This window comes from Sus scrofa, chromosome 5 (genome assembly GCF_054392235.1).
Source record: "Sus scrofa isolate SSC_HxYL_T2T_F1_AM1 chromosome 5, Sscrofa_HxYL_maternal_Yorkshire_Landrace_v2.0, whole genome shotgun sequence".
In the NCBI taxonomy this organism is placed as follows: Eukaryota; Metazoa; Chordata; class Mammalia; order Artiodactyla; family Suidae; genus Sus; species Sus scrofa.
This window is the reverse complement of record NC_139387.1, coordinates 62867501-62888132: the sequence shown is the minus strand read 5'-3', so window position 1 is coordinate 62888132 and position 20632 is coordinate 62867501. Positions and strand designations below refer to the sequence as shown.

At 37.6% G+C, this 20632-nt stretch overlaps 1 protein-coding gene across 9 annotated transcripts in view; it reads right to left on the bottom strand.

Annotated features, from left to right (window-relative positions):
- Nucleotides 1–20632, bottom strand: part of LMO3 (LIM domain only 3) — a 62023-nt gene that overhangs the window by 38212 nt on the left and 3179 nt on the right. Inside the window, exons 2-4 of one of the 9 annotated variants that reach the window (XR_014845112.1) lie at nt 20441–20632; nt 19749–19815; nt 14373–14586 (exon numbers count right to left, since the gene is read on the bottom strand). The exon at nt 20441–20632 is cut by the window's right edge and continues 8 nt beyond it. Coding sequence is in view for 8 of the 9 variants with exons in the window: in XM_085024363.1 (XP_084880489.1) it covers nt 14373–14586; nt 18282–18531 (464 nt within the window). In the remaining variant the exon portion in view is untranslated. 9 annotated transcript variants of the gene reach the window in all.

Below are 20632 nucleotides of genomic sequence, written 5' to 3'. Positions count from 1 at the left end.
ACTGAAAAGCAGCATTTGAAGTCGTAATCTCTGGCAAGAAAAAGGACAGAGATACTACACCGTGATAAAGTTTCCATAAGGAATTTCAGAAACGTTAAGAGATGGACAAAAATGAAGAACAGACGATCACAGCCTTCTTCAGCAAGCATTTCTGGGTCGGTTGCAACTGGCCACCTAATTGGAGGCCCTGGACAATGTGTCTGGACAACAGGAATCACCTTTCCTGTCCACAGAAAAATCTGTTGTATAACATTGTCAGATTCAGGCCAACTGCATTCTGGGAGCTATCCGCAAAGGCACTGCATTCCATCTTGGGACATCCTTTTTTTAGGATCAATTGCTTCCCTAGACCCATCCTAGCATGTGGCAGTAAGACTGCATGATTGGGGTAGAGAATGTAAGATACATATCTGGATTCTCCATAGCAGTGGAGGATGTTTTTCTATTTCTCTGATACCCAAGTTAAGCTCCTTGAAGCTCAGATTATTTATTGCATTAGTTTTGTAACCCTCCTCCCAAAGGGACATGTAATCCCTACACAGTTGGCATCAAATATTATTGGATGGCAGATTTGTTTTCAAAATGGTAAAATTAGATAATACATCTCATCTAAATTCATGAAATTTTCCCCCCTAATAAGAGAGCCATGTGAAAGCTTGAAAACACATGCTTTCTCATCCTTCAGGAGCAGTTTATTCATTAGTACATTCCGTACTCTTCTGACTCCAACATATCCCATCACATCTCATATTTGGTTATTTTCCTTCTCGAAAGGCCTTGTTACAAATCCAATGCATTTAACTACCAAATTGTGTCCATAAGGGTACTTGGGCAATAGCTTACATTTTAAACTGTAATAATTGTGGGTGCTGCTGACGTGTCAGTCTCAAATGTATTTATAAGCTACACACACAAAAACGAAATGAACAAAGTGATTTCAGATTAACCAGCTCTGATGCCACGTTTGAAGAAAATCACTGGGTGTGCCTCGGATCCAATGCTAACAATTTGCTACGCACCGCAGTGTTACAGCTTCGTAAATGGTAAGTAACTGTTTAAAAATTCTGAAGCCTCCTTAAAATGTTTCACTTAAACATTTCTGCAATAAAATCTTATTGAACTGTTGCTTTCATTAATTTTCTACAGACTAGAGAGCAAGGAATTCAAGTTCGATTTTTTTTTTCTTTTAACTTTGCCTACTACTAGCAAATAAACTGTGCCTCCTTTTTAAATAAACCCCTGGCCTTGAGTTTTGGCCCCTTAATAGTAGTCTACATGGTTGACTACCCTTGGTGTTAAATTTTCTTAAATTGTATTTCTGTCAGTGTATCATTTTTTTAAGCAATGGACCCTATAATAGCAAGCACTGGTCTGTCAGGAGTGCATTTTAACAGCACGACACAAGTATTTTTCACTACAGGAGACAAACAATGATATGTATTACATGCGGTAAACACTGCCTTTGGTACATAGGGTTCTTTTAGCATTTATCTGTCTAAAATCTCACTGTGTCCTGAATGGGGGGTTGCCAGGGAGGAAGAGAAACCCTGCCTTATATTAATGTTGCCAGTGGCTGTAGCACAGCATTAGAAAGAGTCCACATGCACTGCAACATTTCTCATGAAAGCAAACCTTGATTTAATATTGAATGAGCAGAGTCAGGCATATTAGTTCATGCTTAGAAAGTCCTTTTCTTTCAAACACCACCGTTTGTCTCTTTCACAACTCTTTTCTCAAGTATTGGTCCTTTCCCTCCTTTTATTCACACATATCCCGACCAGACAACTTTAAATCAAGCATTAAAAGCTATTACAAAATAATGGTGCTCTTCAAATTGGGGGTGCATAAATTCCAGGGATGCTTCAATAATGAAGAGCCTATTTATTTGTTATCTTAGCCTTTAAGCATTGTTTTCCTAATTAAAAAACAATACAGTGGAGAATTGATGATTTATAAATATATAAATTTAAATTGAGGGTCCTCACAAAAATTTCCTTAGGAATAAAAGTATATAATCAAAATGTTTAGAGAACACTGTGAGAAAAAGAATACCAGGTAAGATACTGGCATTCAATTGTCCCCCGAGAAAAGAAATATAAAAATCAAGTCTACAAAGGAAATCTAAAGCAAGCTAGCATTTTATATGTAATTCTACTCTATGGGAGATTAAATATAACATTTTACAAGGCCATAGCACTTTCACATGCCACGGTGTGGAGAAGGTGGGCATATAAGACATTTGAGAAAACTACCACCTCAGTTACAAAGAAAGTCACATGTTCGATATTTCCCCCAAAGATTCAAATTCATCTTACTCTATACAAACTACACTCTAATCTCCATCTAATGACACATTCCAGATTCTAATAATCTTCACTGTTAAATTCTTTTTTCTATATGGCTTCAGGTGCACATGGTATTTAAGCATTTCTTTATCTTCTCTGTAGATGAAAAGTTGGTAAAAGATCATATAATGCTAGTAGCCTTTCAAATTCTTGATTATTAATCATTCTGGAACCTCATCGTAATCTGTCGCTTTAATCTTCTCCTCATGTTTAATTTTCCAACTATCTTATCTTCATAACTCAGGGCAAGTCTTCCTTCATAGCAACAGAGGCTCATATTGGAGTGTTGGTCGGTGTGTTGAGTTCTTGCCCTACAGTGTTTCACTGACACCCCCTGACAGCTCTATGAATGGTCTGTTAATCCTAGTTACAGATAAGTAAACTTTGGCTTAGGGAGGTTGAGTAACTTGCCTAGGAACATATAAGGATGTAGCAGAATAAGGATCCAGTAGATGTGGATGCTTCACCATTATGCTACTTGACATGGCTCTAAAACCTGAGGATTAGATGTAACCTTGTCTGGTTCAGGAGATGCTTAGGGAATTAGCAAGGACTGATATGACATTTTTCTCACTATAAAGTAATATCACAGGAGGCAAAAACAGCAGATGAATGCATCGTAATAGTCATATATGACTAATGTGCCATTAATGATAGCTGTGGGGAGCAATACCCAATTTGGTAGAATAATGAGAAATACATAGTGAAATGACCTAAAATATACTGTATGTGTTAAAATGAAATATAGAATGAGCTTGTGACTTTAGAAGCACAGTGAAAAACTTGAGTTGTGGTGAAAACGAAAGGCTGTGTTTACTACTCAGCAGATAAGCCCTCAAAGAAAAATCAAAAATATTTCTAAAAAAAATTTAATATCAAAATATAGAAAATTTTTCTCAGGTCACTGCAGCAACCTACAGTTAATTGAGAAAACAAAGCATTTAACATGTAAGTCAAATAGCACGTGATCTCTACTCCAAAGATAATGGTTAGTTTAATAGCCACCATTGACAAGATTATTTAAACACCTAGCAGCCTGTCAGCACAAGATCAAGTGACTTTTCCTTAAAAACAAGCTCAAATAAATCTATTTTGGTAGATGAGACACAAAGTAAGTAGCTAGGAATGCAGGTCTTCAACTCAACCCGGCCAAGGTGGCAGTTACAACAGATGTCCCATCTACCAAAGGGAATAGAAGGGCTGCTAAAAATTGTATCAGAAAAACAGACAGACACTCGGTAGGAAATAAGACTTATAAAGTCACTTGGCCCCTACCTCATAGCTTTCCGCAAAGTATGTTCAGGATTTCTTTGTGCATGAAGTATAGAGCACCACCGTTTTGAAAGCTCACCCCTGCCTCTTTGTAAGATTCAAGATACACAGCAAGGCACATCTTCTCAGCCAGGACCCATAACACATCCCAGCCATTTTAAATACAGGTTCAAGTACTTTGGTTTATATACAAAGTTTACATTTAACTTTAAAAATTTTTAAGACAGTTCCTGCATCCAAATCCCACTCTCACAAATAAGAATGGATATCAATCTTTTTGTTTCAGGGATTAATGCTTGCTCTTCTTGATTGGAACTAAAATAAATGAACTAGGGGGAGGTGAGGGGTGAGAAACATAAGTATGAACAACACTGATGTAACATTTGCCTCATCTCATCAAGAATGTGATTAAATTGTTTTAAATAACAATATATCCCTGATGTATTTCTTCTTAATGCTGGGTTTGGAAACACTAATGCTAATTATAGCAAATATGTTATTTTAAATGTTTTCTACTAAAGAGTAATTTAATTAAATGAGACTTGGCCTAACTTTAAAAATAATGAAAAAAATTACCCTTAAGGCATAGAATAACTGACATTTCCCTTCAAGAGTAGAAACTGGCAGCCTTTGAAAACTCCATATTTTTGCAATTTTTATTACGTAAGTATTCAAAAAATATCAACTATACTGTGATCAGGGCAGAATCTAATGACATCTTTGGCCAAGGTGTTACCTTCATGCATGCTTTGTTAGCAGTCCTAGTCCTAGTTTATCAATGCCAACATTCCTTTGTATTTCTTTTTCTTTTTCTTTTCTTTCTTTCTTTCTTTCTTTTTTTTTTTTTTTTTGTGGTCTTTTTAGGGCTGTGCCCACAGCATAGGGAGGTTCCCAGGTTAGGGGTTGAATCATAGCTGTAGCCACCGGCCTATGCCAGAGCCACAGCAATGCTGGATCTGACCCTCGTCTGTGACCTACATCACAGCTCATGGCAACGCCTAATCCTTAACCCACTGATCAAGGCCAGGGATCAAACCTGTGTCCTCATGGATGCTAGTTGGGTTTGTTAACCGCTGAGTCATGACAGGAACTCCCTCCTTTGTATTTGATATTGAAGTATGATGATGCACAAACACTCCATTAACCATATCAGTAGAGGTATGTAGATATGACAACTTAAATTCAAACATACAACTATACCATCTCTCATGAAATAGCAACAGTCCAATGGCTGAATTTTATAGTCTATTTCAAGCTACACACTTCATAACTATTCCTTAATTACACAGGGTCATCATGGAGGCCGAATAAAAAGACATCCCTCCCCCCAAAAAACTACCAGTAAATACATAAAAACAATTCCATTCAGTTTAGCAGATGAGTTCTATAATCCCAAATGGAATTCCACCTAGAACAGCCTGAGTAAGCTCACAGTGGTTCTCAGATGGAAGTATTACCACTTCCCTACCTGACAATTAGAAAGAATAGGGCCATTCTTGCCCATAACAATGACTAAGAAGGCAGTAGCACTGCATGGTGGCTGCCTCTAATCCTTATCTCTTCCTCTCTTGCTCACTCCAACCACTCTAGCATTCTTGATGTTCCTCAAATACATTAGAAAGGCTTCCACTGCAAGGTCTTTGGGCCAGCTGTTTCCTGTGCCCAGCATGTCCTTCCTACATACACCCCCATGGCTAGCTCCTTCAATTTTCTTTAGGTCTCTACTCAAGTCACACTCTCAACAAGGCTATCCCTGCCTACCCTGTTTAAGCTTTCACATCCTTATCCCCCACCACACACACAGGCATGTTCATCATGCCTGCAAACCTCTTAACACTGCTCCATGTTTCCTCTAGTATTTATCATCTCCTAACATACTCAATACGTATTTTGTTGATTATCTGCTTCCCTAACTAGAATATAACCTCTACAGGGGAAGGAGTTATTTCTGTGTTTTAGGCAGTGCTGTATCTAGGGCTTTGTACAATAACTAGAATATAACGAATAATCACATATGTTGAGGGGAAAATGGGGAACAAGGATGCCAAGTGTTTTAAAAGAGGTATCAGTTGTACCTCTGTTGCTAATGCAGCAATATCTGCAGTAAGAGGAAAAGGGTACAGACTGTTTGAACGTGATGGAGCTAACTCCATCTTGGTCTGCATCTAAAACTTAACTAAGAAGCTTGAAGCTCAGCTTTTCTAACAGGACTACTTGCTTACGAAAGGATTTTTACAGAGCACAATTTTTATTTTATTTTATTTATAACCCCCCTTCTTAAAATGTTTTCCTAATCATTCCTGATTAAACCTCTTCTCATTCTCTGTTACTGGTTCTAAGTAATATAATCACACACAACTCTGTATATTTTACTTATGTACTTGACAATGGTGAGTATTTCAGCTATAATAAATTTGAAAAACAACTTGCCCTTAAGTTCTTCCAAAGATTTTCAGACTGACTACATTATTCTTTACATAGTAAAATATTAATAACTTTGTATTTATATATTATACAAAATCAATTAGAAATATGAGTCTACATTCATTATTTATAGGAATGAAATATTGGCACTCAAATATCTGTTAAGCAACTAAATGGTTTCATTCTGAAACTGTTAGAGAGATAGCAAAGCATGTAATCATAAATATAAACCCCAATCCTAGCCATTCAGCAGGAATACCTTGTGGAAAGAAGGGATCCTTGTAGCTCAGAACCTTTTTCATTTTTTTTCCTCTAATAAATGGCCACAGAAAATACTAGTTTATAAGTTCAAAGGCAGTACAATAACTTATTATTCCTTTGTATCTCCCAAAACACAGGCATCCCTCAGCGGATATTCACACACAATACTTACAGGCTTTAAAATTATGTTCATAGCATAGTTGAACTTCTCACCTGTAAAATACAAATAAACCTGCCCATTGCAACTAGTCCTCATTTTCAGTGTTAGAAGTTATGACTGTTTTCTCATTCACCTCTCCACCCCCGCCTCATCCATCCCAGCCAAGGAACATGTACTAATCACTCATCTCACCCAATCTAATGCATGGCTGTTGATCAGAATGTATTTTTATTGAGCAGTTAATAAACACAAAATAAGCATCATACTCAATGCCCTAAGGTATTTTGATATATTAACAGTCTTGACCTTATCTTTTGTGTGTGAAAATGTGAGGAATCTATCAAAATACATTACTTAAGAGATTTCAAAATCTTTTAAAAACAAAAATGAGAACAAAATAATTTCAAAAATGGTATGCACCTCTGTTGGAACTGCTATAATAAAAGCATGGGCTCGTTCTAAACATTTTCAGAAATAAGAATAAACTAATGATGTTTAAAACTTGCTTTTTTTCCCTTGAAGTTGCCTGTTAGGATTTCTACAGCATAAATAAGGCGGGAATTTATTTTTTTCTTGGTAGTATTTAGATTACTATTAAATGTTATCATTAGCACATTTTAGGGTGTTCCTTGCCCCCTTACTAATCTGTGTCATATTTGAGATTTATGTTTACTAAAACTGATTTTTATGTTTTTATTAATAAGGTGGGTTTACTGTAGACAATGCTTTACTGCATTAGTAATAACAATTTTACTTAAATATGTCTTTAGTGCAAATAATCTTTAATTCCTAAGAGTCTTTTATTTTCCCAGAAGCCCAGTTGGAGAGTTTTTAATATTACATTGAATCATAACAACACATGCTGGTTAGAGTCTAACTTAATACATGAAGCTTAATGTTAATTGTCCAACTTCAAATCAGGGACCTAACTATTCTGAGATGATTATTTATCTCAAGTGTGATTTTGTTTTAAACTAGTCCACAGCTAGAGACTTTTGTATCATAAAAAAACTAACACCATGGAGTAAAAGAATTCAGCAAAAGATATGAAATCCTTACATAACTACAAAAAAATTATGTGACTACAAAAAAGTATTATTGAGAAGAAAAAAGTCTATCAAGAAGTTTTGACAGTAGAGGGCAGAAGCAAAAACTGCACAGGTGGATGCCCAAGTGACTAATATGGGATATATAAAAACTATGTTTGCAGTATAGTAAATATGTTTGATGAATATAGTAAGAGTATGCTTAGGTCCTAATTCCTTTAGAGAAAAGTTATCCATTCATATGGACAAGATGGGGGAAAAAAAATCCAATAAGCGAAATAAATTTCTTTAAAGTAAGAAACAAAACTCTGAATGCTATGTTTCTTGCTTTACAATGTAACTTCCACTTCAAAATAAATTTCTTATAAATACCTTGAAAAGGGGAACATACAGTTAATCATCAAGGCAAGTATGTTACGATGGTAGAAATGCAAATGGAACAGACACTATCAAACTCCATCAGAGCTGAGAAAAACAGAATAGGGTGATAAAAATCGCAAGGGAAGAAATTTAGACATACCACAGTACTATAAAACTTGTCTTTTCTCTTAGAATGGTGAATACCCTATCAGAATAAGTCAGTGCTGTGCAGTTTACAATACTACGAAATTAGCTGGCATCAAGTATCTAAATTTTACAAGTTTCAAAGCCTGCCAAACTATGATTTGGTGCAAATCCATTATGACAAAAGCTCATTCTAAAGTTGTACAGATGCCAACATCTGTATGGACAGCAGGCATGCATACACCTTCATACAGACATCTTGTTAGATGCTTACAAAGGGAAATGCATTGAATCAGTAGGAGTAATCATGTCTGTAAACCGATTTTTAAAAAATAAAAGAAAAATGACTTTTTAAAGAAACATGCTAACGTAAATGCTGTTTTAAAAGCATGCGGCAGACTGATAGAATAGTACAATTTTAATTTTCACTTTCCTTGTTTTCAAGATCTTGTCCTACATTTACAATTCATACATTTTTGCCATTTATTGATAAATGTGAGAAATGTTTGCTAAGTTTTTTTGGAAGATAGGGTGAGGTTACAGTACATAATTCTGAATAAGAGAAGACATTCTCATAGGAACAGGGAAATGTTTTCAAACCAAATACCAAAATACAATTTCAATGATGCACAGTGTAATAAGAAAAAATACAATGGTTGTTGAGGTTGGTGCAATTCTTCTTTAAGACTATATAATTTTATGTGAAGCAGAAAACTGAACTACATAATATGTTTCTACAATGCATATATTCATCAAAACCATTTACAAAATTACTACTTTCAGCATATATTTAAAATGAGATTCCTTAATAAGTTATGTTTATGCAGTCAAAATAGCATTAAAATTTATTATTAGTCACTTAATGGAAGTTAATGGTGAATTTATAAATGAAGTGCTGGGTTACTTTGATATACTCTAAGAGCAACCAAAAATAGAGATTCTTTCCCAGAGTTCTATGTATTTATAAAGTGCAAAATAAGCAATTTTAGCAATTCTCAAATGTAGTTCTTCCAGATGCTTTTAATCCTAAATATACTTGTAGAAACAGAATATTTTTCTGCTAAGTCAGGTATGTCTAACTTATCCATCTTATGTGCAAAGACTATCCTAACTGAAGTATTCTATGTTTTATAAAAAAAGATTAAACAAACAGGAAAGAGAAAGAATGTGAAGTATTTCTGTATTTTTAATATTTGCGGTGGGGGTTATTATCAGTGATAATATCTTAAGTCCAGAAAATAAATCAAAACAAAAAGTCACAAAACTAAAATATTTATATTAAATACTCATTCACTGAAAATGGGTGTATTACAGAATTAAGGATAGATATTATAAATAAATTTACAAATAAGAGATTCTCTGTGTAGATGGGATATTTTTAACAGAGACTGTCATGGAAACATTGTTACTCAGGAAATCTTGTGAGGATCCACCATTTTTTTTCTTCTAAAGTGACGGTGACACTCTTCCAAAGTCTTGTGCAAAACAAAATTATCACTCCTGATTTGTACTGGCCCATAAAGAGTGGGTACATAGCCTAAAATGTTTGAAATAGAATGCAATAGTGCTTTCTTATAATGAACAGAAAAATGGACTTAAAAATCTCAACTTTTTATAAAGCAGTAAAGAAGGTAAGATAATTTGCCGGGAATTCTAGCAAGTATTTTTAACGGGCCACGTAGTATAATACACCCCGATGTCAAAATATTTCATAATACTAAGATTAGCTTATACATTTAAATATCAAAAAAGTTATGACTATAATAAAGTGTTAAGAAAGCACAAATGAAACGCATAGAAAAAAAATTATTTGGGGGGGAGTCTTATTCCATAGAAAAGATTAATTTTTCGGAAGTTAAAGCAATAAAAAGTTATTTTTCAAATAATTATAATGTAATACTTTCCAGGGAAGATGTTTTCAACTGCCTAATATTAAAAAGGGACAAAGAAGGAAAAACAGAATGAACACATCAGTCAGCACAAAAAATGAATCTGTGTAGTGAACTGTCAGATAAAATAATATTAACAACATACTCATATTTACTTTTAAGGCCAAACATGCATTAGGTACTGATATAAATTTAACCTTATATAAAAATTTAGAGGCACCAATTTTGATCGTGTGAAAACTAAAGCTAGATTATTGCTCTATGTAGCATTTAATTTTAATTTTCTATTTTAAAATCACATTATGATATTAAAGCATACAAAATTTGCAATCAGTATAGCAGCTTCAAATCCTTTTTGTTAATTGGCAACTGTGGTAGAGCATGAAGCATCATTTTTCCCCAGTACTTTCATTTTAAACAAATCATCCTCAAATGTAAAAATAGCAAATTGCATTAAATTTTATAAAAGATGGTTTTCAGCTTCTCATGTAGGAAGAGCTATAAGCAGCTTCCATGGCAAGTATCACAGCAAACAGCTTTGAGTACTTTCTCTGGTAAGACACCATTCATTGAGATACAAGATAGAGCCTTTATCGGCTTCATGCTTAAAATATACCACAAATAAGAAGTTGCAGGCTTAAATTAAAAAACAAGCAGGAATGGTCCAAAAGCCTAAGTGGGTAAATTCTGATGTTCTATTCCGCCTGCATGTTGAGAGGTATTTTGCTGTATCTTTTAGTTCTGACTTAACTCTTGACATAAAATCTTAATTCTAAAATTTTGATTATACATTAACTACTTTATTCATATTTTCCAAACTGAAATCAGAATGATAGAATGATAGTTTATCAGTCACTAAACATCATTACTAAACCTTGGCTAGTTTTACACTGCAATTGTTTATCTACTTTATGTGTTATTGAGTTCAAGGTACAGAGATGCTTAATTTGTCATAAACAACTTTTAAAAATAAAAAAAACTATAAATGTGTTCGATACATTTTTAACAGACACATTTCTAGATTTTAGTATATAAATATTAATGGGCAGACTGACTTCATAGTTTAAGTCAGAGAGCGTGTTTAATAGAGGAAGTTTTTAAAAGTCAATCTTTCTGTTCCTTTTTCTAATGAGTTTTGAAAGATGGAGAGCAATTCTACAAACTGGCAAATTCCCTCTCATCAGACATATGCATCTTATATTCTACAGAAAAATAAAAGATATTGAATCAGCCTTGTTATGGAAAGTGAATGTGAAGATTTGAAATTCAGTAATAAAATGTAAAATTCTTTTCTTTTTCTTAAATATAGCTAAATGTTCCTCAAAGGAGAAAAAATCTGAGAGAAATCAAATTTACTGCAGTAAGAAAATATCTTATGGTTGAAATTCTTATAGTCATCATTCAAAAAACTTGTAAAAACATGCCATCCCTGTCCCTACTGAGAGCAAGGCAAAAGAAAATGTTAGAACTTCAAGATGCATTGCTCAGCAGAAGTGTTTTTTGTGTTCTCTTTGGAAGGAGAATTTAATTATGAAGTTAAATACAACTGGCAAAAATTACTTCACTCTTCTCTACACATGAAAAAATTATCTGGCCCAGGATAATATCCACAACCCATAATTTACCGGTACTCTAGGCAAACTATTTTTTCTTTATTATTTGCCATTTTCTTACTTAGATGCCTAGTAATTTAGACAGAGAGATAAAAACCTGTAAATTATTTATGGCTCGTTTGTACCTCAAAGATATTAACATAGTATCCAAAGACCTGCAAACCAAACTAAACTACTTTTTAATAATATTTAAATGGTTAAGCATTGGCTGTGCAAAATATAAGAAGGAAATGTGCTAAACTAAGAGGGAAAAGAGGAAAATGATTTTCGAGGCTCAGGAAAATAGCCATAGAATATTACTTGTTCACTGCTCATCTTGGAGATTTTGTGTAGTTAATAAACAGTTCATTGGTAACAATTTGAGGTGCACCTCCTTTCTTCCCTTAATTTTCATCAGTTACCTAAAATTACGCCTCTCACACAGCATGCCCGATACGCATTTTAGACTGTCTGTTTAAACACATTCAAAGAAACTAATCCGGAAATAAAATTTGCTTGGATGTATTTGTCTATATGACCTACAGAATCAGACTATTTGAATTTGCCAGAGACATATGCCTTTTAAACACAGACACAATCTCATTGAGATACTTTCCACATAAAACTAAATACCACATCTGCTGCATAATCTATAACATGGTGCTTTTACACACATACTATTTCCCCATTTCACTTCTGCAATTTTTAAGTGTTGATGAATTACTCCTTGCCAAAGAAGCCATGTTATATACAACAAAACCTTCAGTTTAAATAAGGGATAAGCTTGCTGTTAACAACTTACTCTGAAATGTTAACAACCCTTAGGCTGTTAACATAACAACTGGCCATTAATGTGGTAATGACCAATTTAAGAGGAAATTGTACTCTGAGAAATGAATATATTGGCAATCAGGACCAGGGTTTATATTTGAAAGAGTGTGCTTTTTTTCTATTTTAAATAACGTAACAAAATTAAAAGTTTGAGCCTATCAGAAATCAACTAACTAAAAGCTGTCTCACAAAAAGCAATATATAGATTCTTTTAGAGAAAAAGAGTTCTGAGACGAAAACGATTTTGATAAATTCCCTTCAACAATGCACTTACTTGAGACTATCAAGTACCAGTTGAATATCTTATTCTTACTACCATAAGGAAGAATAAAACAAAACAAGGTTACTTTCTTTGGTCTCTATTATACTGACAACTGCAAAAAACAGTTTCACTCAGGACACCTGATTTATTTCATTGGTAAACTTGTACTTTTTTATTTAAAAGTATCCAGAGATTTCAAGAAACTCTCTAAATTTGACTTAATTTTTGTCTTTATTGCTTATTAGAACACTTTAATTCTTGTCCAGACTATAAACTCCTTGTTTTGGAACTATTGTTCCATGAATCCACTTGAGGTACTGCAATTGTAACCAAATTAAAAGTCAAAGAAAGAATCCAAAAGCCATGGCTATTGGTTAGGAAAGATAAAGCAAAACTAGGAAGCACTGTCAAGTCCCTAAGTGCAAAAACAAATTCTATGTGAAATCAGGTTCTAATTCACAACGAGAAGAGGAAAAATTTTCATTTTCAAGAGAAAAATCTAAAAGAGTTCACGGAGTAGGTTAATTTGGATTAGCTGTGTAACCACAGTGAGGGAACTCCTGCTCTATAGTCACCTTACATGTGTTTTGTACCCTCAGAACACAGAGAAGTAGTAACAAGTGGTCATGATTAGTCAGGAGGCTGTCAGCTAAAGTGATCCTAAGAGGAAAAAGGGTAGAATCTGATAAACAGCACTGGATTCACCCTCTTGCAGTGACCATTCATCAGACAAAATGCTCTGATACATAAAAATTGAATCAGGCTGAAAATAACTGAATTACATATGAAGCAGCACCAAATTCCCTAGAAAACCCCTCCCAAAATGACCAAGGAGTTACTGCTGATTGATAAATTTTATGTCATAAGAGAAAAAAAATTCAAAATAAATCACATAATGTTAGACTAGAAAAATGATTAATTGTATCAAATATGAAAATCCCAGTGATGCCATATATCATTTCTCTAATTTGATAGATCCTACTTTATTAATATAAGTAATCTGCAGCTGAATGAAGTCACAAAGTTCCCTGAAAAGCAAAATAATTTTTCTTAAATACATCCATGTGCAGAGTACTAACAGGACATAAGTTTAATCAGCTTCATAGCTTTTGACGCAAGAACATCTGCATTGTTCAGATGTTTACAGTTTGGCGAGTAGCTATCATTTCCCCATAATGATGGAGGTTTTGACTTTATGTTCCATAAAGCTACTGGCTAGTCTGAGGCTGTTCAATGTTCAGTGCTATCTTTGTGAAGATCACTTGGAATGCTGTGGGGTGGGGGGTGGGGGGAAATAGGGAGATGCAGTCACACTTGGGGAAAGTTTTCAAAACTGTACAATAAACATACTACTAAATAAACACCAGTTAAGAGTTTCACATGGACTTTCTCTGACAAACCTGAATCAGAAAGACCGCTGAGTTAGCCTGTGCTATGCTCAGCTGGACCTTGTCATTTAAGCTCTCATGAAACATCTTGTATGCGGATTTCTACCATACACATCCTTGACAGGAACTGGCAGTTTTCACACAGGCAGTGGAATAACCAACCCGTCCCCAAGTAGGAGCATCAGGTAAGGCACAAGGAAACACTTGGTGAAAGTGTGTTCCTGGCCATTGCTTAGGCAAGCATTTGTGTAACAGGCACGTGGCAGCATTCTGAAGGCTGCCAGGGTGACATCTTTCAGGAATAGAAGCTGGGAGTAAAGAAACAAACCCAAAATACACTCACAAAAGTACGTTAAAAATTAACCCAGTCATCACTGGTATGCAAGGCGAATTCCTACCTCAAATAGTCTCTGCGACAAAGGATAAGGTTAGCTTTAGTGTACAGGGTGGAGCCCACCTCTCCCAACCGACAGTCACAGCAGGCACACTTCAGGCAGTCCTCATGCCAGTATTTGTCCAGTGCCTTTAGAAGATACCGGTCCTTGATCTTTCGGTTGCAGCCAGCACAACCTTTCGGCTTGGTGTCTGGCTGGACTGAGAGCATTTGTATACCTAAAGGAAGACAAGAACAAAAAAGAGAGCTGGGACTCCAAGAAAGAATCACAGGCTATCCAAAGCCAACTTAAATATTTCATATTGCCTTTTTCAAGGTGTGTTGCACTTGTCCTTTTTTTAAGAATCGTACGGAAACTGAACTCAATTTTGGAAACAAAGAGGCTCAAACTTGGTGGAGTCCTTGTTAAATCATTTATAAAGTCACACCTATGAAGTGGTAAAATTAATGAATTCATGTTGGACATGGTAAGCTGGTATTATACACACGGAGTTAAGGAATGTTAAATAATTTTATAGTGTCCCTGTTCTCTAACAGAGAAGTTCCTTTCAGGAGACAATATGAATGGCTAACAATCTTAAAGAAAGCTATTTCACAAAGTAGTCTGTGCACAAGCTGTAGGAGTCAAAAATGAGTTTTTCTTCATTGGTTAAAGAATTGACTTAATATGTGCTTGATGGGAGAAGGAAAGTGCACAAAATCTCACTCAGCAGAGGAGCTGTTTAGAGTTAAGTGCACAGGACAGTCATCCAAAAGCTCACCAATCCTATAATATTTGTTTGCATCCAAATACTTCCCCCTGTGTCCTTGATATTCCAAAGTTTTCATTGTGTTAAATTTTAAAAAAATGTATTTATTTATGCTCACAAACATCAGTCAGTGTCTCTATTAACGGCGGATTACCTAACTATATACTACATGCTTTTATATGAAACTAAAAATAAAGGATTATGTAATTTATTATCATAAACATGCACTTATTTATTTTACAGATGAAAGAAAAAACAGGTCAGGCCTAAATATATACACATAAAATTATGCAAACATCCATATGCAAATACATTATATACATATATTGTATACATACTAGGCTAGACACAGGAACATTTATATAATTGAGAGCTATGTATCCATCATAAATAAGGAATCTAGCTGAGTTCTATGGGTGTTACAACTTGACTGAAAATTTTTCTGTGAAAAAATACTTGCCTCTGAGTTTCTTCTTTTTTAAGTGTCAAACACCCAGCTTTTAAAGAAGCTGCACCAACTATTCAGAGCTTCTTCTTTATCAGACAACTAATTTTAAGCATTATAAAGCACTGCAGATGTCCAAATTCCCTCATTTTACAAACTATGATACAGAGGCAGAAGACAGGTTAAGGGACTCAATCAAAGCTGAGTGACAGTTGAGTGCTAGACCCAGGGGCTTTCTTACAGTTCAGAGATCCCACTGCTCTATTATGCCTCCTCTCTTAGGCATAAAGTTTTAAACTTGGATGTAGAAGGACACAAGACACATGTGCCTGCACTTGAAACAGTCTCCAGAAAGAAATGCCAAGCTCTCATCTAGAGCGTTTTCTGAGTGTTTCCTGCTTCAAAATAGCTAAACCTTCTTCACTTCCTCTGATGCCTTAGGATGAAGCCTTCACCCGCATTATCTTTACAATCTTGTTCTTTTTTCATCACACTGATAAGAGACATCAAGGCCCCCCCCCCACTCTCACACCCGAGTAACTTTCCTATGTACAAATAGGACATGAATTTCACATGATGGTGTTATGATGTTGAAGTTCTATTAGAAAAGAACTTCTCTAGAAGAATGATGGAGCAGGGAATGGCAGCGAGGCATCAGGGTAGCTGCTCTTCCTGCATGATATGCGGAGCTGTGGTCTTCGGAGCTGCAGACTGGCAGCTGGATTCGTACAGAAGAGCAGGTGGTATTCCTATAGCCTGCTTTCTATTCCTTTTCTTTGAAGGAGCTAAGGGTCTAGTGTAGATTAATCATAACCCTTGATAGCTCTGCTAAATCTCACTCTCTAGAACTTCTAACAAATGAAGTTTCTTTGATCAGAACGAGTTACCGTCTTCTAGCAAGGTTCCACAAGGAATGAATCCCATTAATTATAGTACAGAACACACCCAAGTGCCACTTAACCATCCACCTGGGGTGAGGGAGAAACTGTGATTTACTAAATGACAGTCTGGATTTCATTATTGAAAATATCTAGAGATATATTAAGACCAGCTAGTCTAATTAGCCAATTTATAAGGCCATTATTTTTTATATCACCAAAGCTGAAATTTTTTTAATCAAAATCCTTCTTAGTTGTAGCTAAGCTATGTTCCTGAGTTGTGTGCCCAACACCAAGTGCGGAAGGTCAGCTATCTTTATTCAAAATGCTCTGCAACCACGACGGGGAATACCAACATTTGGCACAACTAACACTACTCTGCTTGTCTTCACAAAATGTTTTTGTTGTGCTGACATTTTAATTTAGCACTCAGAGGCCAATTAATATTTGAAACTCTTACATTCTCTTTGGCCTTGGGAGTCAAAGGAGTTTGATATTTGACAGTCCGTCCTGGTACCTTCTAGTAGGGACCATTATTGCCTTTCTCTTGAAGAGGAAATCTTTTCAGTACTCTGCAAGTTAACAGTTGTAGAAAAAGCACTATTTTGTAGTCACCACGTTGCCATGTACCTAACAGGCATAAAGCAGGCAGCAGACTCCCTTCACCATCCAGCAGAACTCGTCTGGGTAGAGTTATGTGTTCGGAGCTGAGAAACATCTCACAAGTTGCTTATAGCACATCAGGACTCATAACTAGTTTTAGATTGGCATGTAAATTGTTCTGAGGGAAATTCTTATTGCCTCTGAGACCCTGCCATTCTGAGTTATTTGACAGTTTAAGGGAAATCATAATTAAAAAAAGACATAAATAATAGCCTGTGCAGTGTGGTGTGCAGAAATAAGTAGAACCATTTCATTTAAACTCTGGTGAGCTTTTAATTGCCTGGATTGCATTGTGAGGCGGCCTAACGGTTGATTGCCTCCATTATGTTCCCTTGTTCTGTGCCATTCATCCGCGCAGTCTCAGCTTCAGTAGTTAACACAACAAAGTAACCACAACTCCACAACACACAGGGGTTTAAAAAAATAATCATAATAAAAGATTTGCAGCACTTAGACACAGTCTTTTATATTTTTGGACTAACTACACGTAGTGAATGGAAAACATTTTGTCCCCGTCGGAAGATTCACAGAGAACAATTTGGGAGAAGGAACAGGAAGAGGGAATACATAAAGGGGGTTGGCAGAGATGAGGTGCCTCAGGAAGATGCTAAAATGGGAATGCAGGTTCTGCAGCTGGGAGCAGTGACACAGATTAAAAGAATTTGGCCAACACCAGCCATTCGATTGCCAAGAGGTACCAAACAAAAGATTTTCTCTCCTCCTGCCCATCTTCATCCTCTCCCCAGCCCCCAGCCCCGATTGGAGAACTGGATTGGGCCTAAAAGCTTGTTTCTCTCTGTTCACTGGCCCAGAGCATCCCTACAGGCTGCAGCCCCCTAAGGGACAACAATGCAAATAGATGTCCCCAGATCTCAGGCACTGGAGCTGCTTAACTCTGTTCTGCCCCTTCAACTCCCAACCCCCCTTCCCATCTTTCCACCACCCCCTCCCCTTTTTGAGCAATGGAGCTGGGAACCAATTTGATTCCCTTTTTCTCCAATGCAGCTGCAAGGCTCAGAGATACTGACATTTTTCCACTCTTATCAGTTTAATTACAGTTACCATGGCAGCAAAGTGCTAGTGCTTGGCAAAGGCCAACAAGAGATTTGCAAGACTGAGTTCAATTTTGATGCAGCTCACATGCAAAATAAAAAAAAAAAAATAAGAAACATACATACACTCTAACAAAGAATCCCTTGAGGAGTTTATGCTCCAGCCTTTTGTGGTTGTGTCTTTGCAGCCACACAGGGATGATTTGCAAAGAATGTAGCAATATTTGTTGCACCTAGCAAGATTAATTGGTTTAAGCAGCAGTCTTTCAAAGCAGTTACAACAATAATATTTCGGAGCTTTTCGAAAGACACAAAAGCAGCGGAAGAACAGAAAGGCTTTGGAGCAGCCGAGAGTGCCGAGCGCGGCAAAGTGCATCTATGATAGATTGTAACCTTACCAAAACTTTTCTCCTTTTTCTGCATGAGTTGACTTAGGCGTGCCTGAGTTGCAGCAGCTTCGCATTGAGCACCCAGCCCAAAAGGTAGAAGTGGAAGGGGGTCTCTCAAATTTAGCTCAAGTGCGGACCTGGTGCGCAGCCTCCACCGAGGACCGACTATTGTGAAGCCACTTTGGGAGCGGGTCGGAGCGGCAGCGGGGGGTGGGGGAAGGGATGAGGGCAGCCAGACGAGACACAGCGCACACACAGAGCCCCTCGCAGTGTGGCAGTGTGCAAAATGATGGCGAATGACAAAGCCACATGCTTCCTTAACTCTGCCCGTAATCCCAAAATCCCAGCGGCCCCTTTTAGCTTCGTGGTAACAAATGGATTTGATTAAACTGTCACATGCAGCGTTAGCATAGCATATCATGTTCAATATGAAAAAGATCATAAATCTGACTTGTATTTCATAACAGCAGTCTGGGTAGCCCCCGTAAAATTGTGCCGCATCAGTCTGAATCTCAACCTATTAGGACAGAGGCACCTTGCTCCCCGAAACCTCTCTCTTCTCGCCACTTCTCCCCAACCACCCCCTCCCCCCCGACGGTCACTTTTCCTTCCTGCAGGAACAGCATTTTGTTATTACGGCAGAGTGGAGAGAGGCAGAAGTGGCCATAAGCACCCAAAGATGGTCATTTCAACTCTTGGGGGAGGGGGGTGATGAATTCCAGCAAGTAAGGGGAGTGGGTCCGGAACCCACCTAAGACCGAATCACCCTTCCTACGGGCCGGGCCGGGCCGGAGCGAACGTCTCCTTCCAAACTCTCCCCGCCCCTCTCTCCCCGGGAGTCGGGGGTGTGGAAATGCTGCAGTTCCTCGTGAACTTTGACTATTATCCACTCGAGTCGTACTTGAGACGTTCCGCGCCGCAGCTGCTCTGCTCTCCCTCCTTCCATCAACATCTTCCGCCTGCATCTATTTCATGTCTCATCATAAAAATAATGAAGCCTCACATGATTTAAACAAAACCGTCTCAGCAGAGCCGCGGCCCGAGTGAAAGTTGCAGTGCGGAGCTGGGCTGCAGCTCCAGTTTATGCCTCATTAGGAGAGGCTGGGGAAGAAAAAAATACCCACATCCGCACACGCACGCGCGCACCCGCAGACACACACACCACAAATAAGCCGCCGCATGTGCACCCAGTTGCTGCACTTACCTTCTCAATTAAGCGATACAGGGGGAGGCCGTTCAGAAAGCACAGTGGCTGCTTTGTAGCGCTTCTCCTTGGGAAAGGTCAAAAAGAAGCATTGTTTGAAAAAAAAAAAAAAAAAAAGAGGGGGAGGGAATCTCTATTTTTTTTAAGTTTAAAATAATGAGGTCCTCCAGGATCCGCCAAGTAATGGTGTTGACCGCATCTGAGCCACAGGTGTCCTCCTTTTAGGCAACTGCAGTCCGAGGCTTTCTCTCTCCGTCCTGGCTCAAGACAACTTACCCCAGCAGCACGCGAGGAGCCGAGCTAAAGGAAGCCCCGGCTCTCAGCTGCAAAATGCAATCCCTTCCCAGCCAGACATAATACAGCCAAAGAAAAGGTCACTCAGTTATTACTGAGCCGGCGGAGCCCAGGCAGCGCTTGTCAAGACCACAGAGAAGCAGCTCCCTTCCGATTTAAGACTATTTACCTCTCGCCCCCACCCCTCCCCTCTCCTCTGCTTTCCTTCTCTCCCTCCCTCTCTCGCGGGCTCCCTCGCTCGCTCTCGCGTGCCTGTTCTGCAGCTCAGTCAAGTACAGCCGCCCTCGGAAAGTGCAAAGCAGCCACAAGACAGATCGGGCTTTGTTGCTAATTTCCCAGGGTGAAAATTTACAAGCCTGCGAGTGCAGTCAGCACAACCGCACGCATATGCTACTCACAGACGCTGGGGACGACCCCGCACACAAAAAGGGACCTCTGCGGAAGTCGACTCGGGAAGGACCCTACCTCCTGGACCCGTCCAAGAGAAGTCCTGCGAAAGAGCTCCGGAGGAAGAGGGTAGGGTTCCTAAAATAACCGGGGCATTTTGGAATTGGTGGTCACGTTGAAAGCAAACTGTCTTCCAAAGCCAG